Source organism: Brachycentrus maculatus, unplaced genomic scaffold (assembly GCF_059751285.1).
Source record: "Brachycentrus maculatus isolate JH-2025_06_01 unplaced genomic scaffold, ASM5975128v1 h1tg000277l, whole genome shotgun sequence".
NCBI classification, from domain to species: domain Eukaryota; kingdom Metazoa; phylum Arthropoda; class Insecta; order Trichoptera; family Brachycentridae; genus Brachycentrus; species Brachycentrus maculatus.
This window is the reverse complement of record NW_028281028.1, coordinates 418,767-445,054: the sequence shown is the minus strand read 5'-3', so window position 1 is coordinate 445,054 and position 26,288 is coordinate 418,767. Positions and strand designations below refer to the sequence as shown.

General features: G+C 36.3%; 1 protein-coding gene across 9 annotated transcripts in view; it reads left to right on the top strand.

Moving 5' to 3' along the window:
• Window positions 1-26,288, top strand: part of LOC148305208 (serine/threonine-protein kinase minibrain-like) — a 100,226-nt gene that overhangs the window by 13,971 nt on the left and 59,967 nt on the right. For 5 of the 9 annotated variants that reach the window (XR_015838224.1, XR_015838225.1, XM_088267058.1 and 2 more), the window contains exons 3-4: window positions 2,356-2,468; window positions 4,142-4,243. Coding sequence is in view for 6 of the 9 variants with exons in the window: in XM_088267058.1 (XP_088123184.1) it covers window positions 2,356-2,468; window positions 4,142-4,243 (215 nt within the window). In the remaining 3 variants the exon portion in view is untranslated. The remainder of the gene's footprint in view (window positions 1-2,355; window positions 2,469-4,141; window positions 4,244-26,288) is intronic. The other 4 variants (XR_015838226.1, XM_088267061.1, XM_088267059.1 and 1 more) reach the window with 1 other exon arrangement.

Below are 26,288 nucleotides of genomic sequence, written 5' to 3'. Positions count from 1 at the left end.
TTATTTTTACGGGGGCGGAACATCAATTCAGTCTCCTTCTACCTCTACATCCATTTTACGAATGTTAAATGTGGTTATTATTATTATTGCGCGTTGGAAAAATGTTTATTCCAGAAGAAATTTTCATTCATATCTTATGCGAGTATACGCATAAATATATAATGTAATTTAGTACCATTCACAAAATTACAGTTTCATATTTCAACTATGATTGCTAAGAAATGTAATTTCTTTAAATAAAATGTAAAATGGTTACCGACATTATTAAAACTTTAAGCTCAATATAAATATCTTAAAATAGCTTCCAAAAATTTCTTCTTTTAAAAAGGGCCACTCTAGTAAAATGGAAAATGATGGTTGATGAAAATGGTTAAATGTCATGTTAATTTAAAAAGCAACCGTTCATACATATACAGTATTTTTTTTGTATTCATAACTGAACCACCGATTCGACGTTAAAATATTTACTGATAATATCTCTACTAATAATATCTCTACTAATAATACTGACTGATATTACTCAAATACTTACTGACATTAATTTTTATCGTATTAAATTTTAATATAACTGATAATAAATTTTAAAATAACTTGACATGGTGTCGACATTAGCTTTGTAACACTTCATAATTACTACTACTACTAATCCATTACGTCGTTTCTATGCAGGGGTAAGTAGAGAGGATGGAACGCCACACTCTTCTGTACACTCCTTGCTTCCTTCACATCCATACATCTAGTCATACATGCCCTTCGATGTATGAATCTGAATAACGATTCAATCAACTTATATTAATTTTGGGAGGCCTGCCATCCTGAAACTAGTAGTGTTAATTTAAACCCCTTTTTTACCAGTGTTTATCAGTTTTATCATATTATATTTCATTATGAATTAAAGTTGCACAAAAAGTAAAACACAATGTTAATATGTGGAATCGAATTTAGAAACTTGCAGATATTGTAATAAATTCCTCTAACATTAGTCACACAGGTTATGAAATTGCTTTTATTATTTCCTCCTAGGTATTTATTCTATACCCACTTTTCTCTTTTTTTTCTGACCACTCTAAATTCAGGCCATTCATGACCACGAACTTGAGCAAGGCGGAATCTTTTGCTGAACTTTGATTCACTTTGCTATATTTTTTGTATAATTTTATAAATAAATCATTCCTACGTAAAGAGATATTAAGAAATGCTACGTTTCGTTCCCTCCTTTAAATATATCTAGACGAGTCGTGTGTTATCCTTTGCCGGATGTCCAACTTCTTAAAATAGGAAGAAAAAACAACAAAATCTTGTCAGTAGAACATTTTGATCAGAAGACATACGTATGCTCGTATTTGAAAAAATATAATAACTAAAAATAAAAAAAAATATTTTCTTTTTCTTATTATGTATATTTACCTCCAAGTAGGTCAGTAACATAGAATATGTATACATTTGATGTATCTTTTTGTTATTATTTTTTTATTATTTTTTTTTATTATTATTTGTTTGGGAATTTTACAGCTTTACGTTTCAAAAAGTATAAAATAAAAATAGTAAAAATTACATTACATTAACAAAAATAGTTGCATTAATAAAAATAAAGCCAATTAAACAATTCCACAATAATTTATACGTTAATGTCTCAAAATCTTCGCCTTCTTAATCTTTCTATAGATCTGTCTGTGCCGCCTCTGTTCATCTTAACATATCGACTGCTACCTATCTCTCCACTTTTTTGGGGGTTTGCCTGGGGATCTACTATCTTCGGGGTTTCCTTGAAGGACATTTGTCTCAAAATCCTCTGTTGGAAAATTCTAATTTTGCTACTACGATACCCACATATTATTATTATTTTCAAACAATTGAAATATAATATTTCAAACTTCTTAATTTGTTTTCTACGTATTTTCTTTATGAACCTTACATTTAATTTGACATAGTTCCGTTTTATTTTTTTGTTGTTTATTTTTAAAGAGAAATATTTGTGTTTTTATTATTTACACAAATATTTCAATTTCATACTATTTCTGTGAGACTAAGCGGCTCATTATTAGAAATAGGTATCAAGTTGTGGTAGAATGGGTTCGAACCGAGAAACTCTGACTTAAGAGTCCGCGACATTGACCACGAGACTACAACCCGACACACCCGCTTTTGTCGCATGGGTCTAAAACGCCAGTAATTAACTAGAGAATATGACAATTTTTAACTGGAAGAGGGTAGGATACAGGGGGTGTCCACCGGTCAAATATCTTTGTATGGCGTTTCCGTTACTAGGTCTATATGCAGTCGAGAGTGTACCATATGGGTTGTCTTTAAGTTTAGCTTTCTTGGACTGTGTGTAACGTTGAGTTTTTGTTCCAGTGTCCACTGCGGTGGGCAGTGATGGAGGAAGGCAGCAGAGGCATGTCCCGCTGTACGGGAGGCTGGTGGCCGAGGAGCACCTGCTGCAGCTCACCGCCCCCTCGGACATACAGGTAATGTTGCTACCCGCCCCCTCCAACATGCGGGTAATGTTGCTACCTGCCCCCTACAACTGTCAAAGGGAGACCAATCTAGAAATGAAAAAAATCATTTTTCAATACAAATACACGGTGATTCATTGTGACCTTTTTTCAATAGACTTCATTGACAGATCACGTTTGAGTCGTGTTGAACTGTCTTAGTAATTTTGTACAGCATCGTTTGACATTTCATTGTGAAAAGATTCACACCGCAACGTTTATAAATTGTTCAGTTTCAAGATCCATTTTCGACCAAAGATTTGTCCAGCGACGAGGCCCATTTCTGGCTTCATGGGTACATCAATGGGAGAAATTGACGCATTTGGGATGATGAGCAACCTGGAGAGAATCAAGATCTTCCATTATATCCACACGAAAAATGCGGTTTAGTCTGGGATATGGGCCGGTGGAATCATCAGTCCTTTTTTTCACGTTACTGTGAATGATGCCCGCTAACGGGTCATGAAAACATACAACTCGCTGCTTGAAATTGAAACCTAAGATCTCGACATTTGGTTCCAACAGGATGGCGCTACTTGCCACACAACGCTTGAAACAATGGCTCTATTGAGAGATCGATTCGGTGAGATGTTAATTTGATGTTTTGGACCGTTGAATTGGCCACCTATATCGTGTGAGCACCTACACCTCTAAGCTTTATTTATTGAAGATAAGCTTGCTTCGATTGAGGTATTGGAAGCCAACATTGCCAGCGTCATTCGCGCCATACCAATCGAAATGCTTGAACGCGTCATCGAAAATTAGGTCTTCAAAATGGACGTTCTAAAATTTAGAAAATACTATCTTTAAAAAATAAACTTCTCTTTGAAATAATAATAAATTGACGATTCATTTTATTTTTTTGGTCTTTTATTTAGAATAAAAAAGGTCATAATGAATCATAATTAGTTTTTTGTTTTATTTAAAAAAAAATGTTTTCTGATAGTCAAGTATTTTTTGTATTTCATATTAACACTATTATTCTAGTTCTACTTATAATACCTATACCCTTATACCCTTTACTATGACCTAAATTATATTGTATACCCACACACAGGCCATGCCTTTGCGGGATCTTTTTTTGTATTTATATTTATATTTTATTCATATATTTTTTTGTATTTGAATTTATGTCATGTAATGCAAAAGAATTTAAAATAAAGAAAAAAAATCACCCTATATTTGAATTCTTAAGATTTACGCAAATATTTCAAGTGTAAAAAGCCGCAACCCAGTTTTAAAGAACCTATCACTTCAAACCCTTATCCGCACCCAATGGTGCATAGGGCACTGCATCATATTAACGCGGTGTTATCTTGATCGTTAACACATAAAGGCAAGGTGATCAGCTTTCCGCTTTAGATACCAGTCCAGGGTAATATTGAATAATTATTAGAGTGAAAAAATCACTTATATTTATTTGACCCCCCCTGGGAATCGAACCCGGGACCTTCAGAACGGTAGCCGAGCGTGCTGACCATTACACTACGGAGGCGGACAAATGGAGATTATATCAACAATAATATAATAAAGATTATATTATTGTTGATTACGCTGGCAAAAATGACGTTCATGTGGATAATTCCCCTCACGGTGCATGGTGCTGGTTCCGATACCACTTTAATTGATGCGAACTTTTGTTGCAGGCCATGCAGGCGCGGATACCACACCACTTCCGGGACCCGTCCACGGCGCCGCTCCGTAAGTTGAGCGTGGACCTGATCAAGACCTACAAACACATCAACGAGGTGAGTCATTGTTTTTGTTTCCGTTTCATTACGACGCATTTAAACGGTTTACTCATCTAACGGAGTTCGCATTTGTGTCTTTGTCCGATTAGAATAATTATTTTTCTACATCGTCGTCATCATCCTCGTGGCTTTGGGTCATGATCATACCAGATCTCGCCGGGTCATGTGCGTTTTCTATCTGTTGCTGTTGTCGCAAGGCTGATAAACTGCCCTTAGTCTCTCGAATCTGGTCACATCGCTTCATAGGCGCGCGTCGTCTTTTTCATTTACCATATCTTGATTTGCTTTTAAAGGCTAGTTGATCCTCGTGTGACGCGTTTCAGGCAAATAGCGGATAGTCTCCCAAACAACAACACAAAACATTTATTTTTAAATTCTTTCAGACTCTTTTCATTCTTCATACATTTTCAAACCCTTAAATTTACATTACATTAAACAATTGTGCGACTCGGTTGTTTTCAACAATGGCAGTCTTATTTTATCCTCATTTCTAGTAATATTTTCATGAATTATTTAAAAAAAAAATTATATATAAAGATCAGCATATTAAATTTAATGTCTTTTTTTTATAGATAACCAATTGAATTCTTCTCTCATTTTTTCTATATTATTATATCTATTTTTTTAAGTACTATTCAATAATAATATGTGTATCGCAATATGCAAAGAACTCGATTACGGAGGCAGCATATCTCGTATCTATTTAAGGCTCATCAATGGATCAATGTCATCTAAATTATTTATTTCATCCAAATTCATAATCGAATACGGAGAGCCCGAGCATTACATTACCTATAAGAAAATAGTAAAATGAAGGCACGGTATATTTGATTCCACTTTACATATTCATGTAATTGATGGCTATTTCGCTTCATATGACTCGAATACGCGAATCCAGATTTTTTTTTTAAATTTTACAAAAATGTTTTTGAATTTTACTTATAATTTTCAAAAAAAAATGTTTTCTTTGATTGTATCATTGCAGAGTAGATATATATTTTTTCATTATCTTTTCCTTTCAATTATGCTCGGTCAATCTGAGGGAGGAAAGACGCATTTAATAATTCTCACTTTTCTACGAATCGAGACTCGTTAGTCCTTCGAGCGCCAGACACAAAGGAAACGAATCAAATCCGCGTTTCCGAGAAACGGGTTTGCCGACCGCTCTCGCGCTGCAACTAGCTCCACGCGGCGCGAGATGCTGTCGCGATTTAAATAGAGGTCTCTCTGAAGTCTCGCGAACGTGCGCGCCGAGCCAGGGCAGCGCCAGCGGCTCGGCCGAGCAGGACGACCCGAGGTCCCCCGCGGGTACCTGCCTCCCGAGTGCCGGCCTGCCGGCGCGACGCGCGTATAAATAAACCGGCGAGTGACGTCATCCCCCCGCCCCCGCCCGCCGCGCGTACCACGGGCCGGAGGAATTTCCGCTGGAAGTGATGCTTCCGGATACCGTAGGCCGCCGCCGCTACCTCGGCCATCGTCACAATGGTAGCTTCGGCTCTCTTACCGGTTGCGTTTCCATTAGGAGTGCAGTATTATCGTTTGATGATTGGTTGAATTAGGTATTTGGGAAAATTGAGAAAGCAAGAATGAATTAATTTTAAATCAAACACAGATTTTTTGAGTCTACTAAGTTGTATTTTATTAACAAAAAACACAAAAAATTATATTGTGACAATTGTTTCGCCTTGTTAGGGCATTATCAAACGAATGTCATGAAACATTCGTTCGATAATGCCCTAACAAGGCGAAACAATTGTCACAATATAATTTTTTATGTGTTTTTTGTTAATAAAATACAACTTAGTAGACTCAAAAAATCTGTGTTTGATTTAAAATTAATACATAAATTAAAATGGAGTTCTACAAATTAAACGCCAAGTCAATAAATAAGCAAGAATGTGACTTCACATGCGTCACAAATTCCTGAAGCGGAGGGCTGATCACATTTCCTTCGTATGTTAACGATCAAGATAACACTGCGTTTTTATGATGCAGTGCCCTATGCACCATTAGGTTGCGGATAAGGGATTGATGATATTCTGCGAAATGGCAAGATGTCCGGTCAGACGAGCGCGCGTCCACCGCACAGCTTCTAAAAATATCGGTGTTCCGAGACGTCTTGTGTAACAGTTTCACTTAGCGTCATAATCCGGCCCGTGCATCTGTCCCACTTTTATGGGGAACGATAACAATGCAAAATAATAATGCCGATAACTGATGAGCGACGCCTCTAGCCGGATGTGGGGCGGCCTGTAGCCGCCACACCGCTATGTGAAAGAATATGCGTGTAAAAGAACTCCACCGACAAGACACAATGGGTGGCTTGGTGGGTCTCTGCAAAAATAATTTTTTAAATATGTTTAAAATATTGATTTAAATAAATGTATACAATTTATGTTATGTTATGTTAATGTCTTTGCAAACAATCTTCGCCTCTTCCACGTTCGTGCATCTCCTCATACACACCATTGGATATTCCGCTTCTTGGCCTGGCCACTTTCAAATATATATATATAAATATATTTTTTTTGGATTTTGGGCAATATATTCAAAATAAAACAAGGTTATTGGATTGAATGATACTTTTATTTACATATAAATGATAATATGTGACGCGTTTCGTCTTAGTGAGACATTATCAATCACGAGTAATAAGACGAAACGCGTCACATATTATCGTATTCTTATATCGTAGTCGTACAGGAGAAAGTGACCAACTACTAATAAAACGTAAAATGTTCAGGAGGGCCATTTAAGTCACTTTTGCTTGGCAAGAAAATAAAAATCAATGCAGCTAGTCATTTTTAACAAGTAAATATATTATACTTTCAAGTCTAAAATGGCTTTGGGATTTTTTCATGTCAATATTAAGCTAGTAAGATATCAAATAGTCAATAATCACGTTTTCGTAAAAAATGCACCTGGTCACTTTCTCCTGTATGACTGCGATATGTATATAAAAGTAGAATTCAATCCAATAACCATGTTTAATTTTGGATATAAATTACCCAAAAATTTAAATTCTACCTGCAGTTACAATAGTTATATATATTTAATAGAATATATTTTACACTAAATACATTTTTTTTGACATTTCAACATAGATGAAGAATATGGAAGTCTGGGCATTTATAGGACTTAAGATCGTCATAGGCTTATCCAGATTTGTGAACAAGTATTTGGACACACTCTTTCAATTATTTTAAATACTAAATCAGGTTTTTTATACAGCAGACGTTAAAAACTGAATATTTATATGGTATTTGCTAGTGTATTAGCGCCGCGTTAGTTTACATATCTGAGTTTAGATATACAGGATTTAAAAAAAAATATACAGTCCGTGTATAATCAGAAAAGGGGTGTATAAAAATTAATCGAAATCTCAATGAACTTTGAAAATATACTGTATATTTTTTTTTGAGCGAAAGTCTTCAACTAACAATTTTTTTTTAAAGAATCAGATTCCAGTTCGTGTGTGATGAGTTTATATACTTACGTTACCAGACATGTTTCAGCGATTTCTTCAAGGAATTTATGTATATTTTTCAGTCATGATTTCCTAACGTTAATCTACTCCTAGTCTCCGTAAGCCGATACTTGGGGCCATCAGGAACACTCGAGTCTTGCACCCATTCGATGCGTGACGTCAGATAACATGATTGTGCGGAATATCTAACGTGCATGCGTTATTTATGTATGACGTGATAATCAGCTCGCGTCGTACAATGTTCCCTGGTATTATTTCTTGCGTCATGATAATACACACTCATGTTGCACCCACATATTGTGCCATTATACCATCGGGCTGCCGGTGGTGGATCTTAAATGGCGTTGCACTGTTCAAACAAAGAGCGTTGTCTATTAATTATCTACGAATCGGCGTTGAATGTGTTTTTAAATATTTTTTTTAGAAAGCGATTCCACTCCGCCGCGTTTTAAGGCGGGATAATTTGGCTGTCCAAATTTAAAACACAGTAAGGGACATTTTTTTTGTAGTACGTTTTTTTTGCATTTATGGACTAAGTAGACTCTACTTAGTCCGAAAATGCAAAAAAAACGTACTACAAAAAAATGTCCCTTACTGTGTTTTAAATTTGGACAGCCGAATTGATATCCCACAATTTAATTTTCTTCAAACCCGGGTAACATTTAATGCAATTGAATTTTTGGATGTTGCTTAAAACACAGTTTTTGTATTGAAAAAAAAGTTTTTATTCTAAATAAGTAAATGGTTTTGAAAAGAAAAAAGTTACTGAAAGGTAAAAATAAATTATAAAAATATTGTTTCAATATGTATTCTGAAAAAAAGTTAAAATACCAATACATATATTTTTTTTAAATCGTGCGCGAAGATAAGCCCGATTTCTCGAGCAAGCCGATCGCATACTGAATCATCCTGATTGCCAGTTACCCCTCATGACTATTATTATATTCGTTTAAAAATGGTATTTTATTATGATGTTGATCAACCGTTGTGACTTACACCTAAATGGTAGTCAGATAGGGTAGGAAGTTAAAAACGAGCAACTTTATTCGGCATTTTACCTTCATTTGCGTTTCATCAATCGAATCAGATTGTAAACCATAATAATATTGTCATACGATGAATTTTATGACTGGCGGATACAAATAAATGGGTCGAGTACTTAAGAAAAATGTTTAACGTGACCATTACTCGTATTCACAAAACATGTTAAAAAATTGACTTTGTAACGAAAAGTTCATACCAATAAGAGCGACGGAGAAACTAAGCGGATCCTCATTCTCCATATAAGCTTACTCTAACATCATTTCAATATATTTTATTGGTAAATTACTATCACCCATGTGCTTTTAATTTATATAAATGCATTTCTTGAATGTTTTTCGCAGGATCTTTGTGGCACATTTTAGTAAGGGAATGTAATTAATTATGAGTATTTTAATGTTTTAGAATTTAATAAACCCCGATGACAATGTTCTTGTCGAAACCGGTAGGTTAAAGTGTACTAATAATAAAAAAGTGGTTAAAACAAAGTTGTTTAATTTTATAAAGTATATAAATGCAACCTGATCCGTTATGTGTAACGAAATATCCATCGACAATAAATAAAAAAACAAATACTCTCATATCTGCGCTTTTTCTATGTTTTCGTTCGTTCAATGAACGTCAGTTTGACAGTTGGTTTTTGATAAATTGCTATTATTTACTTTTGTGATTCCGTTCACCGTTAGCTGAAAAATATAATTTTACTTACAATTCTGAAAATCGAGGGCACAGTAACAATTCGGCTGTCCAAATTTAAAACACAGTAAGGGACATTTTTTGTAGTACGTTTTTTTGCATTTATGGACTAAGTAGAGTCTACTTAGTCCAAAAATGCAAAAAAAACATACTACAAAAATGTCCCTTACTGTATTTTAAATTTGGACAGCCGAATTGACCTAATTGTTTTTTTTTCGTTATGTTAAAATTGTCGATAATCACTTTTGTAGTAAAGACCCAATCGATAAGAAATTCTGATATGATTTCTTACGATACTAAATATTTGTAGTAAAGAGAATATATGAAAATATATGCCATTTTGCTTCATATAATTTTTTTAAAAGTTTTGATATTATTTTTCCCTTTTAATGTTTGATATGTAGGTTATTTTAAGATCCAACTGGGAATTTCAGTCTTCGTTGCTTATAAAACGCAATATTTCTGTTTGATTTTGATATAAATGTATTTTCGATTTACCGCGCAGAATAACATAAATTTTAGAACAAAAAAATGTACCGAAAAAAATTAAATAATAATGACGAAGCTTCAAACCAACTTTCCTTGATGTTATTTACGATCAAAATAACGCTGCATCAATTTGATGCAGTGTCGTCAGGTGCGAACACACCGAAGTGTTTATGACACGAGTAATATAAATTTTTATATGAATTGGAATACACTCACGAGGGATTATGTAATCGCGCTGACGTCATCTACTTTTATAATAATCCTTGGTCGGAAATAGATAGAGCACTGACACGTCAGTTATCTCGGGCGCCTAGTTACATTCTAAGTACCTCTATAATGGCTCATGTTACGAGCCAAGCGGACTATTTGCCGCACGAAACTCGCACGTGTGTGGCGACTTTTATCTTTAAAAAAAACATATTGGGATATAACTTTTTTTATCGATAAGTTTTGTTTGCTGGATTTTAAATATGAAGAGTTTCGACCATTATACATGTTTCTTTTTCTCAAAACTTTGTATCTTTATGTAGTGTGGTTGTCAATAATGGGTAGAATTGGTGAATGTTACACGTGTGTAAAGTGATCACTCAAACCAGCCTATGACGGTCGTAAGCCCCGTAAATGCCCAGACTTCCATATTCTTCTTCATCTTTGATGAGATGTCAAAAAATAATAAGAATATGGAAGTTTACTTGCACGTCCACTAACAATTACTGTACTTTACGGGATCATTTCTGTAGTACTTCCTCCCTCGTAACACAGAGGCATAATAACCCACAACAAAAGCAATCGCGACAGACATTGGCCGCGATAATCGAAGAAATCTTATCTTCATTTTGTAGAGCACGTCTTCAGCGCAATCCGGTTCGTAGAAAATAAAAAATATTATTTTCATATAGAAAATTGTTAGTGGAAACGTTGAAGAGGAACGTTTCCACCATTAATTTCCCGCGCTTGTCCAATTTTCAGGTTAACAAGACGCCCGCACTTTAGAGCGTAGGAGCGCGGCGTCGGGGGGTGTATAATCTTGCGTAACCGCGATACAAGTCTCGGAAAAATGGACGCCTCGGGTCGGCGGGGGGTGGGTGTGTGGGGGTGGGGGTGTGGGGGCAGGGTCGGCGGCATAGTAACTCGACAGACGTCTGGCCCCCCCTGCCGCCGCGCCTCCGCCCCTAACGACCTACCCCCGACGTGCCCGATACCGGCGAGCTATATGTACCAGTTGTTGCCCGTGGTATTAACTGCATAGACGAAACTTTGCTTTTTTTTTGTTTCAACGATGCGTCTGAAATTATTAAGTGTTTTACAGGTTTTATACCTTTGCATTTTAGACATCTCAACATAAATTAATATGAATATAGAAGTCTGGGCAATTAAAGGGCTTGCGACCTGTCATAGCCTGGTTTAGTGATCATTTTACACATGTTTAACATTCACCATTCTACCCATGATTGACAACCAAACCTCTCAATTTTTCCTCTTCCAACCCCTAGATATATTGATCAATCTCTTGACTCAGTACCTACATGTAAGTTCACAACAACCATCTATGTTGGAATAAGGAATGCTTTTATTAAGCAGAGTCTTTTTATTTGTATGCGAGGTCCGAATACTGGATTATATTCCCATACTTGAGACCCGCCTGAAAACATGGTTTTTATTATTTTTATGTAGCTTATAATTTGCCAGTTATTTTGTTTACAATATTTTGAATGTGTCCAAATACTTGTTCACAAATCTGGATTATCTCCACTTGGGAGAGAGTACAATTTTTCGAAATTTGATCATATACATATATAAAACTTCCAAGAATTTCAGTAGTGACATGTCAAAAAAATAAAAATGTAAAAATTTATATTTATTTTGAATTGGTCCGGATACTTTGCTTCATATAACAAAAAAAGTTAAATGTTGTTACAAAAATACATCGGCTAACAAATATTACATGTTTTTGTCCCAGCCCACAAATCTCACGCTAAAGTGCGTGATTTTATTCTGCCCTATTTTGGTATTCGACCTAATTCGGTATTCAATTTTTGGCATAAGTGTTTCTTAGGAACTTAGAGTATCTCCTTCCCTGGGATGTTCCCTTACTCCGCCTTACAAGTGTCTATAATCGTGGTTTTATTTGATTTAATTTATTTTCCACAAAAACAATTAGAGCTAGAGGAAAACTATTAATGGAAAACATTATATATTATACCATATCCGCTCCCTTGGTGGAGCATACGGAGTCCACAAACTGTCTCCAGGCTTTTCTGTCGGCTGCCAGCTCCCTTGCATCCTCCCAAGTCAGATCCGCGTCCCGAAGTTCTGACGAGAACTGCCGACGAATTGTCAGCAGTGGTCGTCTCGGGCGGCGCGAACCTGATGCCTTGTAAAAGAGGCAAGATTGATTAAGGCTCTTAAGAGGCATGCGGAGTACATTGCCAAGCCAACTGAGTAGCCTTTTCTTGACGACAGTTATGACCAAGATTTGCTGCGTCCTATGCCTTATCTCTTCATTCCTCACAAAGTCAAACCACCGCACGCCTAAAATTCTCCGCAGACACCTATTCTCAAAGCTCAGTACACGGCTGCTCTGGGCCCGCCATGTTTCACAGCCGTATAAGAGAACAGGAGCAATGCAGGCATTGTATATTGAAAACAAGTGGCTAAATTATCTACGCTATGGTATTAAGTTAATTTTTATAGTACTTACTTACTGATTCTGTTTGAAGTATGATATGTGTTCTTAAATCGATTGGAAAAATCCTTTACGCTAGTATAAAGAAAAACTAATAAAGACAAAATGACTTCGGAACCTATAAATCTTGATACGTTTACATATAAAATAAGAATTCATTCAGTGACGTAGGAGCAATTTATTCCTGATTTACAGTATTCACAAGGCACGTAATATTTTTACCACGGGATATACATTTATTTATTTTGACTTATTACATACTTAAGTCACGTTTATAATTTTCCCGATTAGTAATTTTTACTACTCATTTTGGGCCATGGGATTAAGGTTAACAAGACTGAAAAACGCAGGGAAAAATGTAAAATATAAAGCAATAAAAGGTACAGCAAATAGGCATATAAAAACATTAGGTAAGAAGCATGTTTAAAAGGGGAAAAAATACTAGTGTCGTAATATGACTTTCGAAAACTTTTGATATGACGCTCGCAGGGTAGATTTTCAGGGTAGCCGTGAAATCCCAATGAAAGCGGGGTCGTTTCGTTGACACGACCGAGTGTCATGCGGGGTGAAAACAATCACGTTGAAATGTTAATTTATACGAAGATAAAAAACTAACATTTCAGAACATTAGGTGTCGGCGAGTTCGTGCAGTCAACTCCGGGCCGACCTTAGCACCGACACGTCTTGAACCCGGTCCGCCACCCCCCGGCTCCCGCGGAATGCGCCGCCGTTTTGACAGTTATTATCGCGGGCGTCCAATGCCCGACCGACCCCTTCCACCGACCCCGACCGGGTGGCAGTCGGCAATATCGCCCCCCCCCCGAAGAAAGAATTTACGATTCGCAAAAATGCGCCCCAAGTCTCTTTATTTGAATAATGGTGGCTACGTACGCTGTCACTGATATTTTCTCACCCGTTCTTTGGCTCCTTGTTTTATCCTCGCCGCTCCGAATTCATCTTCGATTTTATTATTCAATAGATGTACCCGTGCGTACGATGCTGTGGCTCATTCTGATCAAATGGAATATAAAGAAAATATAATGCACTCATGTCTAACATGTTGAATTTCATGTTTAATTTCACAATACTTGTGAAGCAATGAAAAAAAAAAAGAAACAACAATGCAATCAAAAACATTGAAAATGCTATTTATTGATTTGGCGTTTAATTTGTAGAACTCCATTTTAATTTATGTATTAATTTTAAATCAAACACAGATTTTTTGAGTCTACTAAGTTGTATTTTATTTACAAAAACACAAAAAAAAATTATATTGTGACAATTGTTTCGCCTTGTTAGGGCATTATCAAACGAATGTCTTGAATGACATTCGTTTGATAATGCCCTAACAAAGCGTAACAATTGTCACAATATAATTTTTTGTGTTTTTGTTAGTAAAATACAACTTAATAATAATAACCATATCCGCTCCCTAGGTGGAGCATATGGAGTCCACAAACTGTCTCCAGGCTTTTCTGTCGGCTGCCAGCTCCCTTGCATCCTCCCAAGTCAGATCCGCGTCGCGAAGTTCTGACGAGAACTGCCGACGAATTGTCAGCAATGGTCGTCCTGGGCGGCGCGAACCTGATGCCTTGTAAAAGAGGCAAGCTTGATTAAGGCTCTCAGGAGGCATGCGGAGTACGTGGCCAAGCCAACTGAATCGCCTTTTTTTGACGACAGTTGTGACCAAGATTTGCTGCGTCCTACGCCTTATCTCTTCATTCCTCACAAAGTCAAACCACCGCACGCCTAAGATTCTCCGCAAACACCTGTTCTCAAAGCTTAGTACACGGCTGCTTTGGGCCCTTGTAAGGTGCCATGTTTCACAGCCGTATAAGAGAACAGGAGCAATGCAGGCATTGTATAGGCGGCATTTGGTTTTCACCGAGTATAAATCCGATCTCCAGACAGCCTTCATACTGTTGAATGCGGACCCAGCGAGTCCTAATCGCACTCCCAGTTCCTTTTGAAGGCTGCCATTTTCAGTCGCGTACACTCCCAAGTACTTGAAACTCTCGACCCTTTCGATGCGCTGGTTACTCAACGTCAAGGGTTGTTGGGCATCTAGGCATGAGCTGTTGCACAACACATGGGTTTTTGCAACATTTATTGTAAGCCCCATGTGCGTAGAGTACCTATTTACCCTGTCGACGATCAATTGAAGACCCTCGACGGAGTCATCAATTAAAACAGCATCATCTGCGTACTCTAGGTCGCAGAGTTTCCGGGAGGGGGAGATGGATATACCTCGGTCAGATGGTAATGACTTTCGAAGAATGAAATCCATGAGGATGATGAAGAGAAACGGTGCAAGGACGCAGCCTTGTCTGACTCCGGTAGAGACCCCAAACCAATCCGTGACAACATCGTCAACTCTCATTCGGCATTCACTATTGAGGTGAAGGGACTTAATTAGCTCCACTAATTTCGCAGGCACCCCATAAGCTTCCAGTACTTTCCAGAGTGTGGGCCTGTGCGGACTATCAAACGCTTTCTCATAGTCTACAAAACACATCGCCAGAGAACTGTTAAATTCCTGGCTCTGCTGTAGAATGTGGCGAATATTATGGATTTGATCCGCACAGGACCTGCCAGGCAGAAACCCTGCCTGGTTTTCTCTGAGCACCTGCATAATGGGGGCTCGGATTCTCTGCAAGATTACGTGGGCAAGCACCTTCCCAATCAAACACAGATTTTTTGAGTATACTAAAATACAACTTAGTATACTCAAAAAATCTGTGTTTGATTTAAAATTAATACATAAATTGAAAATGCTGACTGCTAGTAGCATTTTTCATTATTTACACAATGTTGTGTCAAAATTTTATGGCTATCCGTGAATTATTTTAGGAGATTTATGATTTTGAACAATCGATTTTACTTACAACATTTTGAGTGTGTCCAAATACTTGTTCACAAAATCTGGATTATCTCCAATTACAGGAGTTATTTTCATATTATTTTTTGACATCTCATCAAAGATGAAGAAGAATATGGAAGTCTGGGCATTTACGGGGCTTAAGCCCCGTAAATACCCAGACTTCCATATTCTTCTTCATCTTTGATGAGATGTCAAAAAATAATAATCGATTTTACATTTTTATTTACATAGAACTCACACTTGTAGGATACAGTTAAATATTTAGTTCTAGCATGTTGAAAACGTAAGAAAGGAAATGCATTTTCCGCTATATCTTATTATTGTCGATGTCGGCTCTCAGTGCTTTAAAGTAAACGTTTGTTTTCTCTCTCTATATCCCTTTCCTTTCTTCTTTTGGCCCTTACCCGCACCCAATAGCGCATAAGACAAAAGTATGGAGTACAGTTTAATATTGACTAACTAACTAACTATCTAACCATCACCCCGCTTTCGCGCAGGGGTAGGCAGAGAGAATAGAACGCCGTACCAATCTGTCTTTGCACACAATTTTCCCCTCTTCCACATTCGCGCATCTTCTCATACATACCCGCCGATTATTCCGACTCCTGACCTGACCACCTTCAAGTATTTGAAATACTTGATCATAAAATAACAATAATATTTTAAAAGAAAAAAATACTTACTTTAAATAACGTATTTTATATTTACTATCAATATATTTGGAATTGAATGTAAATAAGTAAATATAAATTATGTGAAGAAAAAAACAAACGAATCACGATATGTACTAAAATTGAAGTTACTTGGAGCATGGCGGTCAGAAACACGCACGCTCGAGCTACCAATTTTCGTGAATTGTATTCTCATATTTATTTACCGAAATGGTGAAAATGTTGCGACTGTTAACTTGAAACATGTTACGGAAAATGTAATAGGTAAAAATGACAACTTTTCTAAGGATTTTTTTCTCAATATGTGAACGCAGTCTTTTCTGGGTTTTCCCCTTAGTTAATTTTTCGATATCTCAACATAGGAAAGACACACTCAAAATGTTGTGAATAAAAATAACTGGCCAAATTCATCGTTTCCAGTCAAAATCATGTTTTCAGGCGTTCCCCAGTATGTAAAAATAATCCGGGGTTCGGATCCTGCGTACATCCAAATAAAGGGTCTCTGCTAAATAAAGAGCTTTCTCAATCCAACATAGATGGCTGTTGTGAAATCAAATGTACTGTGTCATGAGAATGTTCATCTATCGAAGAGTTCCAAAAATTTTGAGTCTTGTGATTGTCCATCATACGTAGAACGGTGAATGTTTCATGTATGTAAAGTGATCATTTAACCAGCCTTTGACAGATTATAAGCCCTAAATATCCAGATTCCCATATTCTTCTTCTATATTAAGATGTCAAAAAATGTAGTTTTTCGTTTTATAGACCATGGCACCGAAGAGGTTATATGGTGGGAACGCGATAAGAACTCTGCGCTTTGATATTGTATGCGATGTATCGGTTTGTCCGGCTCCGTGGTGCAGTGGTTAGTCGCTGTCCTGGGTTCAATTCTAGATACTGTATGGCAGCCCTAGCTCCCATAGTAATATATATTTATGATTCGACTTTTGCAACATTGAATTGTTGTATGGTGATGATATTAACTTGTAATTGTGACGCAAAAAATTAAAACATACACTCTTTGCTTCCTTCACATCCATACATCTAGGTATGACTAGATTTATGGACGTGAAGGAAGCTAGGAGTGTATTTCAGGACAGAAGAGGGTGGCGTTCCGTCTTCTCTGCCTATTCCTGCCTTAAACGACGTGATGATAGTAGTGTAGTAAAATAAAAACTACTCGGTGACCAATAAGTGTTTTCTTACACCCATTTTCTGGCATCTTTTCTTTTTATAATAGTTACAGGTATCCCTAATCACTTCGTCTATGAATCAAAAATATAACTTATTAATTTACTCGTTACTTATAAGTGCACTTTTCCACATGTATCGATACTCTCCAGATATTGTAAATGATATTTCGATGTATTTTTTTAAAAACCTTTTTCGTTTGCTGACTTCTCTGTTTATTAAAATGCGTAAAAATCTGCTCACGTTTTCAAAATCTGTGTCATTTCATAAACTTTTTCAAAGTCCTGCGAATCAGAGCTTGAGGTGTGTTTATTTACTTCAGAAAACGAAGTTAAAAGATTTGTTATTTTATTAAAATACTTGTTTTCTTTGAACAGTTAGTAAACTCCCAGATTAAATTCGAAACCGAGGTTTATTCATGGGATGCATGTGGGCGGGTGTGTACCAATCCAATCGTTGCCATGGCTCCAGCCCACATACATATCAGCCTTTATTTATATATTTTTTGGAATTTCCCGACAGAGGCGCTCGACTGCAAAGACGTCTAAAAATATTTATTTTTAATTAATGTGTTTACTATTAAATTTCCACTTGGAAAGGTATTAATATAAAATGGAAAGGTCAAAATATAAAAATAGAACTGTTTTATTTATATATGTTATTTTCGGAATCACGCATTTATATTTTACAATTCAATTAAAGCATTCATTACGCAGTATTTTTAGAAAACGGTGCTCTGTAATTTATTTACTATTATTATTTTTATGTTTATATACCTTCTTTGCGCACTTTACATCAACACAATAGAATACGTAGGGTTCTTTTGGAAAACACACCGCATTTAATTTTCATTTAAAGCTATATATATGGGTTTACTGAATCGCGATACAAAGTTAAAGTATTATTTTTAAATTAAATTATTATCTTAAAAAAAAAAGTTTTTGCTGACATTTCTTTGTGGAACTGCATTTAAAGACATAGAAATGAGAGTGAATGCTGGGAACAGAGTGAATGGTGCACTAAAATCAGTTTTAGCAAATAAAAATCTATCAGCGGAAGCTAAACTGGCAGTACACAATGGAGTTCTGGTTCCAACCCTTATGTATGGAAGCGAAGCATGGAGTTGGCAAAAGAAGGATGAAAGCAGACTGAATGCAGTCGAAATGCGATCCCTCAGACGAATGTGTGGCAAAACGATGTTTGATAGATGTTCGAATGATGAAATAAGGAAAGAATGTAAGGCTGAGATAAGCATTATCGATAAAATTAAGAAAGGTGTGTTGAGATGGTTTGGACATGTGGAGCGTATGAGTGAAGAAAGAACGGTTAAACAAATTTATGGAGCGAATGTAGTTGGAAAAAGAAGCAGAGGACGACCGAGGAAAACTTGGCACAATCAGGTATGTCAAATACTCGAAAGCGGCCGGGTCAGGAGTCGTAATAATCGTCGGGTATGTATGAGGAGATGCATGAATGTAGAAGAGGCAAAGAATGTTTGCAGAGTGGTGTGGCGTTCGATTCTCTCTGCCTACCCCTGCGGGGAAGCGGCGTGATGGTTAGTTAGTTAGTTAGTTAAATAACAACTATGTCGATGATGTCGGTTACGACGAAACCGGGTTGCTGGTCAAATAAAATTAATGTAGAAAAAGTTACATGGTGCTTAATTATGTTATATTTTAATTGTTTATCTTTTTTAGTGTTATTTTGACTGTGATTATTAGAATGCAAGACTTTTGTGCAATTGAATATTGAGTAATTTCAGACAAAAAATGTTCATTTTCAATTAAAGCTTTACTTGGTAAATGCCACTATTTCTTATAATCTATTGTGTGACACGTGTTTCGATGCACACGTGTCACAATAGATTTTAAGAAATAGTGATATTTACTAAGTAAAACTTTGATTAAAAATGGATAGATATTATCACAAAGTGACTGCCGAATCAATTAATAAAAAAAAGTTTAACATGAAAAGTTGGACGAAAGTTTCCAAATTCCAATTATCATCATCTTCGTCATTATTGCTTTTCACCACGAGGATCGCCTCGTATCTTGCGACGCGTGTTATTATATCGCTTTTTTCCATGTGTACTTTTCCCATAAAAATCGGTCATCATAACTAATTATCATTATATTTAAAGCCATTACTCTTTAACGACACCATTAATTCTCCCATCGCGGGGTACTTGTCCCGTTTCACTTATGCACGTATTTTTCATTCGCCGTTCGCTCCCCGCCTCCTAAATAATCAATCGCTCCATTGAACAGTGAGAAGTGAAAGAGAGTGGAGATGCAGGCTCGCGTGCGCGGCGCGCAGCAGCGGGTAGCGGGTAGCTAGTTGGCCTCCTCCTCCCGCCAGCGCCGAGAGACAAATGCACCGTGCTACGTCGGATTAATGGCTCTGTAATCGGCCGATATGTGCTTTGGCGGTCTATCCTCTTTCCGATGTTATCCCCGATGGCGTATAGGGCGCTTCATGTGCGTTCCGGGGTTGCCAGGTCACATATTACTGTGATAAAACATGTAATATAAATTGCTACTCAAACTTGCTCAACCCCACAGTATAGTGGCAAACAGGTTGAAGTACTATACGTAAATAAAATTACAATAACACATACTAAAGTATTTAAGTTTTGTATTGATATTTCTTGGTTTAGTTTTTTTCCATATTTTTTTATGGGCCAGTGACCGGATTTCACCGTTACCGACATCATCAGACTGGTGAGAGGTTCATATAAGTACACAACAAGCGGGGGTTGAAAACCATGATTTTATTTTCAGAAAATATCAGAAAAAATATGTAAAATCAACTCTAACCGGGTTGTGTTTATAACTTTTTATAAATTTTCTCTAGCCTTCCACCAGTCTGTTGTCGGTAACAACGAAACCAGGTCACTGCTCAAATAAAATATAAGTAAGTGAAAAAAACTACATACTTAGTTGTTTTATTATATAAAATACTAAAAGTACTAGTTAAGTTTGTTAATATTGGAAATTTAATTTAATTTTTACTATTCGTGTTGGACGTTGCTAACCGCCTTCATAGTATAGTGGTTTTGGACACATTTACTCTAATATTTATTTAATAATACTCTGTACTGGTACCTGGTCACCTTGCCTTCATATATATCCGATCAAATGAACACTGCATAGATTTGGCGCGGTGCCCTATGCACTTTTGGGTGTGGATAAGAGTCTGCAGTAGTATTTGTGCTAACCTATACAAATATACATTGCATTATTTTTATTGCACACAAAAATTTTCTGCACTTGTCAGGAAACGGAAAAAACGCAGCTCACAAGAGATTCAGCGGGTATACTTTAAATCATGGGTGGCCAACATTTTCAGTAGCCGGGCCAGATTTCAGATTCAAATTCTATTAGATATTCAAAGCAAACAAGATATTTATATATATATATATGTATATATATATATATATATATATATATATATATATATATATATATATATATATATATATATATATATATATATATATATATATATATATATATATATATATATATATATATATATATATATATATATATATATATATATATATATATATATATATATATATATATATATATATATATATATATATATATATATATATATATATATATATATATATTTCATGTTTATATATACTCATCTCTTCTTTAGTCCAACGTCTTTACTACTTGACGCCATTATGGGTCTTGAAATTGCCAGGATAGTGAAATACTACCATATATGAGATATTATACGAACTACGCACGATGGAATGTTTTTTTTTGTGGTTTTGTGTACACTAAAGGAAAAAATATGTGATTTGCTCCGCGGGTCCTAAGTGGACACCCGGCGGGCCGCGGGTTGGCCACCCTTGCTTTATATTGTACGTCTTCAGCCACCGTTTATCCTGTGCTGCCGCTGACGGCCCAACCGTCGCTACTGAGACGTGAAATGTCTCTTATTACTATCCAGTCGCGAGGTAGTCTGCCCACCCCGCGATCCTATATTCTATAATAACCCTGGTTAAACTCTTAGGGTGCTGTTAAAAGTTGAACTGCCGCCAGGCCGAAATTAGATAGAATTTTTGATCGCCAGAATTGTGGAGGTCCTCACCAAAAAGTTACATTTTCAATATTGCACAAAAAATCATTTAAATGCAAATCTGTTCTGTTTACTGTATTCTATCGAAATCTCAATTAAAGTCTCGACATAACATGACCAATCCTGTGTTTAACCGATATGAAATCATTAAATCGCACCAAAACGTAACAATTTTACAAGCTAGCAAACCTGATTACTTAAAATCATTTAAGTATAATGGTAATGTAACGTTTGAGGACCTCCACAGTTTACAACATTTTTAGTGTATCCAAATACTTGTTCACAAATCTGGATTATCTCCAGTGATCTATATTTATTTTAGTTTTATAAATTAACTGGTCAAATTATAAGCTAAAATAAATTGAAAATCATGTTTTCAAGCGTTTCTCAAGTATGTGAATATAATCTAGGATTCGGACCTCACATACAAATGAAAAGAGTCTCTGCTTAATAAAAGTTTTCCTCATCCCATCATAGATGGCTGTTGTGATCTCGCGCATACTGTGTTAGGAGTTTGATAAATATATCTAGAAATTAAAAAAAAAAAAATAATGTGCTTGTCAATTATGGTTAGAATTGGTGACTGTTACAAGTGTGTAGAGTGACCACTTAACCAAGCTTATGACGGTCGTAAGCCCTCTCTTCTTCTTTCTGTGCCACTTCTTACGAAGTTCGGCGATCATCATGGCTATCTTCACTTTAGATGCTGCAGCTCAGAACAGAGATTTGGTGCTTCTGCCAAACCATTATCGTAGGTTTTTCAGCCATGATGTAAGCCCTGTAAATGTTCAGAATTCCATATTCTTTTTCATCTATGTCCAATTTTTTAAAAAGTGTTTGAAATTTTATCCAACAGCCTGATGCTTTGTCCAATACGAATGTAACCCACTCAGTGAACGATGTCGGCATCTAATGCGAATGTTGTAAAAGCAACGATGGTCACTATAATATATTACCTTCTTTCCTCGTGCAACTTAAAATTTAGACAACCGTATACCAAGTGTCCTAATTATACCTATTTACGTTTAAGGACTGAGAATAATCTAATTAATGTAAACAAACTCTGCTGCCCGCCTAATTTACGTCGTAAAAGTAAACTCGGAAATGCGTCATCGCGTAGTGGAGCGGGATGTGACGTTTGTTTACAAAGTAAAGGGTATCTTTCGTCGTCTTGCTCAATACTGGGCGTCGTGATCATCTGATATGTCACCGAGGTTCGCAATTCGCCACCATTTCACTCCGTCTTGTTTAAGGCAGCATTTAAAATAGTTAACCCCGTTAACTCATTTATTTGGAGATTATAATATTATGTTTGAAATAAATAATGTGCTTCAATCAAATTTATGTTTTTTGTTGTTTTTGCAGTGTTTATATATTTTAATTTACTCGCAATAATAGAATTTAGTTATCTTCCGGTAACACTTAGAGCCGGGCGTCAGTTCAGGCCTATTTAAAAAAAAAATATATTAAAATGGATTTTTTGTTTGTTTTTAGAATACAATTAAATAATATATATATATTTTTTTAACTCCTTACCTTTCAATAACTCTTATCTTTCCAAAGCCTTAAAAAGCTTATTTTTTAAATACAAAAAGGGTGTTTTTTAAATACAAAAGAAAAAAAAACACTCGTCAAATGTTACCTGGGTTAAGAGAAAATTAAGTTGCGATTTATCGAATACTGAACCTTTCTGCTGTTTTATCTGTTGGTCAAAAAATCACCCTGGCTGTTTCAACGATTTCTTGAATGTGTGCAGAATAGATTCATCAGCCCGATGAGCTCTTTAAACCGATTATCCTGCCAATCCTGTTCCGTCCCCGCTATTCCTGTCTCCCCGATACCTCCCACTTCTCGGTAAAGGAATGCTATCGACAGTTGGATACAAATATGTTTATCTTTTAATTTCCTGGAATTGTGTGCACGCAGATTATAACTGCCAGCTTGCACGATATATCCATAAACCCTGATCAAACACTACCAAGCTCTGTAATGGTATGGGGATTCATCGAGATTTTTATTATACAAATACATAGCCTCAAAATGAGTTGCAAAAATCTAGTGATTTCAAACGGTCGTTTATTGTACCTACTGTTTGTTATACTGGTATCGCGGGTATAATTCCTATTAGTATAAAAACAATTTTAAATGATTTATTTTTAATTTATCTGGGGTTAATATATTCTTTCCACCTTTCCTATTTTCTTTTTCCTACACTCAACATGATTGTAAAAAAGGTTTTGGAGGTTATAAAAAGTTTCCTGTACAGTATGCTGACATACTAAATTTTCTTTACCAATTGCATTTTATATTTACCTTGCTTATTATGTACAAGGTTTATAGATAGTGGATTTTTGTTTCTTCTAACTAAATAAAGATATTTTATTTAAATCTGTGTTGGTAACAGGAGAGATAATCTGGTGTGGGCCAATCAGGAACTTCTCAGCATTTGCTCATTGCTGGGAGGAAACCACTTAAAACTCCTCAGGAGAAGGCGAACTGTTGACTAACAGACCTTCCGAACCACTAGAAGAGGGTTCGGCATGGACTCGTTGGCGCGTCTAGCTGTCCATGGGATTCGGAGCATGTGTCTTCAACACCACATTTCAAATGCGCCATGAAGTTTTACAATAAAACGTGCGACGCGCAACATGCCCAAAAGAATGAATAATCCATCGTGTACAGACACTGGCCAGAATCCATGTATTAAAAATATCAGAAATAAGCGAATAGGGGTAGATGGATACAATGAGAGGTGGAGTTATCGCAACCTATACGTGACTTGTCATTTGTATTTCGTAGTCATACAAGAGAAAGTGACCAAGTGCATTTTTTTTACAAAACCGTGATCATTGAGTATTTGATACCTTAATATTGCCCCGAAAACATCCCAAAGGATTTTAAACTTGTAAGTATAATATATTGACTTGTTAAAAATGACTAACTGCATTGGTGTTTATTTTCTTGCCAAGCAAAAGTGACTTAAATGGCCCTCCTGAACATTTTACGTTTTGGTAGTTGGTCACTTTCTCCTGTACGACTACGATTTACTTTGGCTTTTCTAATCCCGACTGTTTACCGAGTGTCATGCGATATATAGGTACTCAGTGAGTAGTGTACCCACCGCCCACCCGACACCACCCGCTATCCACTACCTACTATCCACTGGCCAGTCCGCCTACGCATCCCTCGCGCGTTTAGGAACTCATTTTCTTCGTGCTTACACCTATCCAATAATCCGTAACAGATTTTACAAACAAAAAATACTGTCACGCCAGAATGAAGATGGAAAATAACGATTAGTATTGACGCACATGCTCGTACAGTACTTCTGCATTGAAGAATTACTATTTACAACATTTTGAGTGTGTCCAAATACATGTTCACAAAATCTGGATTATCTCCAATTGCAGGAGTTATTTTCATATTATTTTTTGACATCTCATCAAAGATGAAGAAGAATATGGAAGTCTTTGCATTTACGGGGCTGACGACCGTCATAGGCTGGTTTAAATAATTAATAAAATTAATAAAAAGCTTCTTTAAACCAGCCTTTGACGGTTGTCAGCCCCGTAAATGCCCAGACTTCCATATTCTTTTTCATCTTTGATGAGATGTCAAAAAATAATATAAATTACTATTTATTTTATCTCTTAGTTTCATATATTTATCTCTTCATTCTAGTCATCTAATGCACGTATTTATTTTTTGCCATATCAGGCTCAGCTTTAGTATATTTAAAAATCCTTTACCGCACTTAATTGTGCATAGCACTTAAAATATTTGTGCATGTAAATAGGCGCGTTTTGATGCACTCATTTCAATGTGTTTTGCATCATCGTATAAAGAAGAAAAGTATTTTGATTGTACTGAGAGTATTGTTTTTAAAAATCCACCCTATAGAGAAATAATGAGAGAAGAAAGGATAGTGAAATAAATTTCTGAGGCGAATGTGGTTGGTAATAGAAGCAGAGGAAGATCGAGAAAAAAATGGCGTGATCAAGTATTTTAATACTCGAATGTGATCAGGTCAGGAGGAGAATAATCAGCGTATACGTATGAGATGTATGAATGTGAAAGAGCGAACCTACCCCTGGGGTAAAGCGGCATGATAGTATGTTAGTTCGTCTAACCCTTATTCGCACCCAATTGTCCATAGGGTATTACATCGTATTGACGCAGTGTTATTATTGTTTTTTTTGTTCGGAAATTTGACAGAACAGTTACATAAATTCATTTACATTAACGAGTAACATAAAACAGTTATTTGTACCATTCCAGTTACCAAATTTCACATTTATAATTTAATAAAAATACCTGGAAGAGGGACGGGAGGTAGGAAAAGGGGAAAAGGGAAGATCAAAACTCGAGACACAGACAAATTATGTGACAATAGGGACACACCACGATATAAATATCGACTTACTATGTAAGCGATTAGTTTTCGAAACTAGTCGTGTGTAATGAAATATAACTCATTAAAGGTATTATACAAGTGTAAAAAAAATATTGTTCATCAGCTGCGTGTATTTTTGATCGGCTCGTCCCAAGCTATCGGAATCACTTTCGCGACCGTGACGTCAGCAACAGTGAAACGGATCGATCTGGGACGTCGTCTTGTCCTTTTGGCGTTAATGAGGACGGCAGGGTTTATGTCCGAGCGTGTTTACCCTCCTGTATCGGGGCCGCCCTGTCCTGCCCTCGCACAGTGCGTTATTTTAGCAATCTAGGGGTACTTTGAAGTTGGATTTACACACGACGAAGGTTTGATAGTCCCAAGAATTAACAATAAATATGGGAGTCGA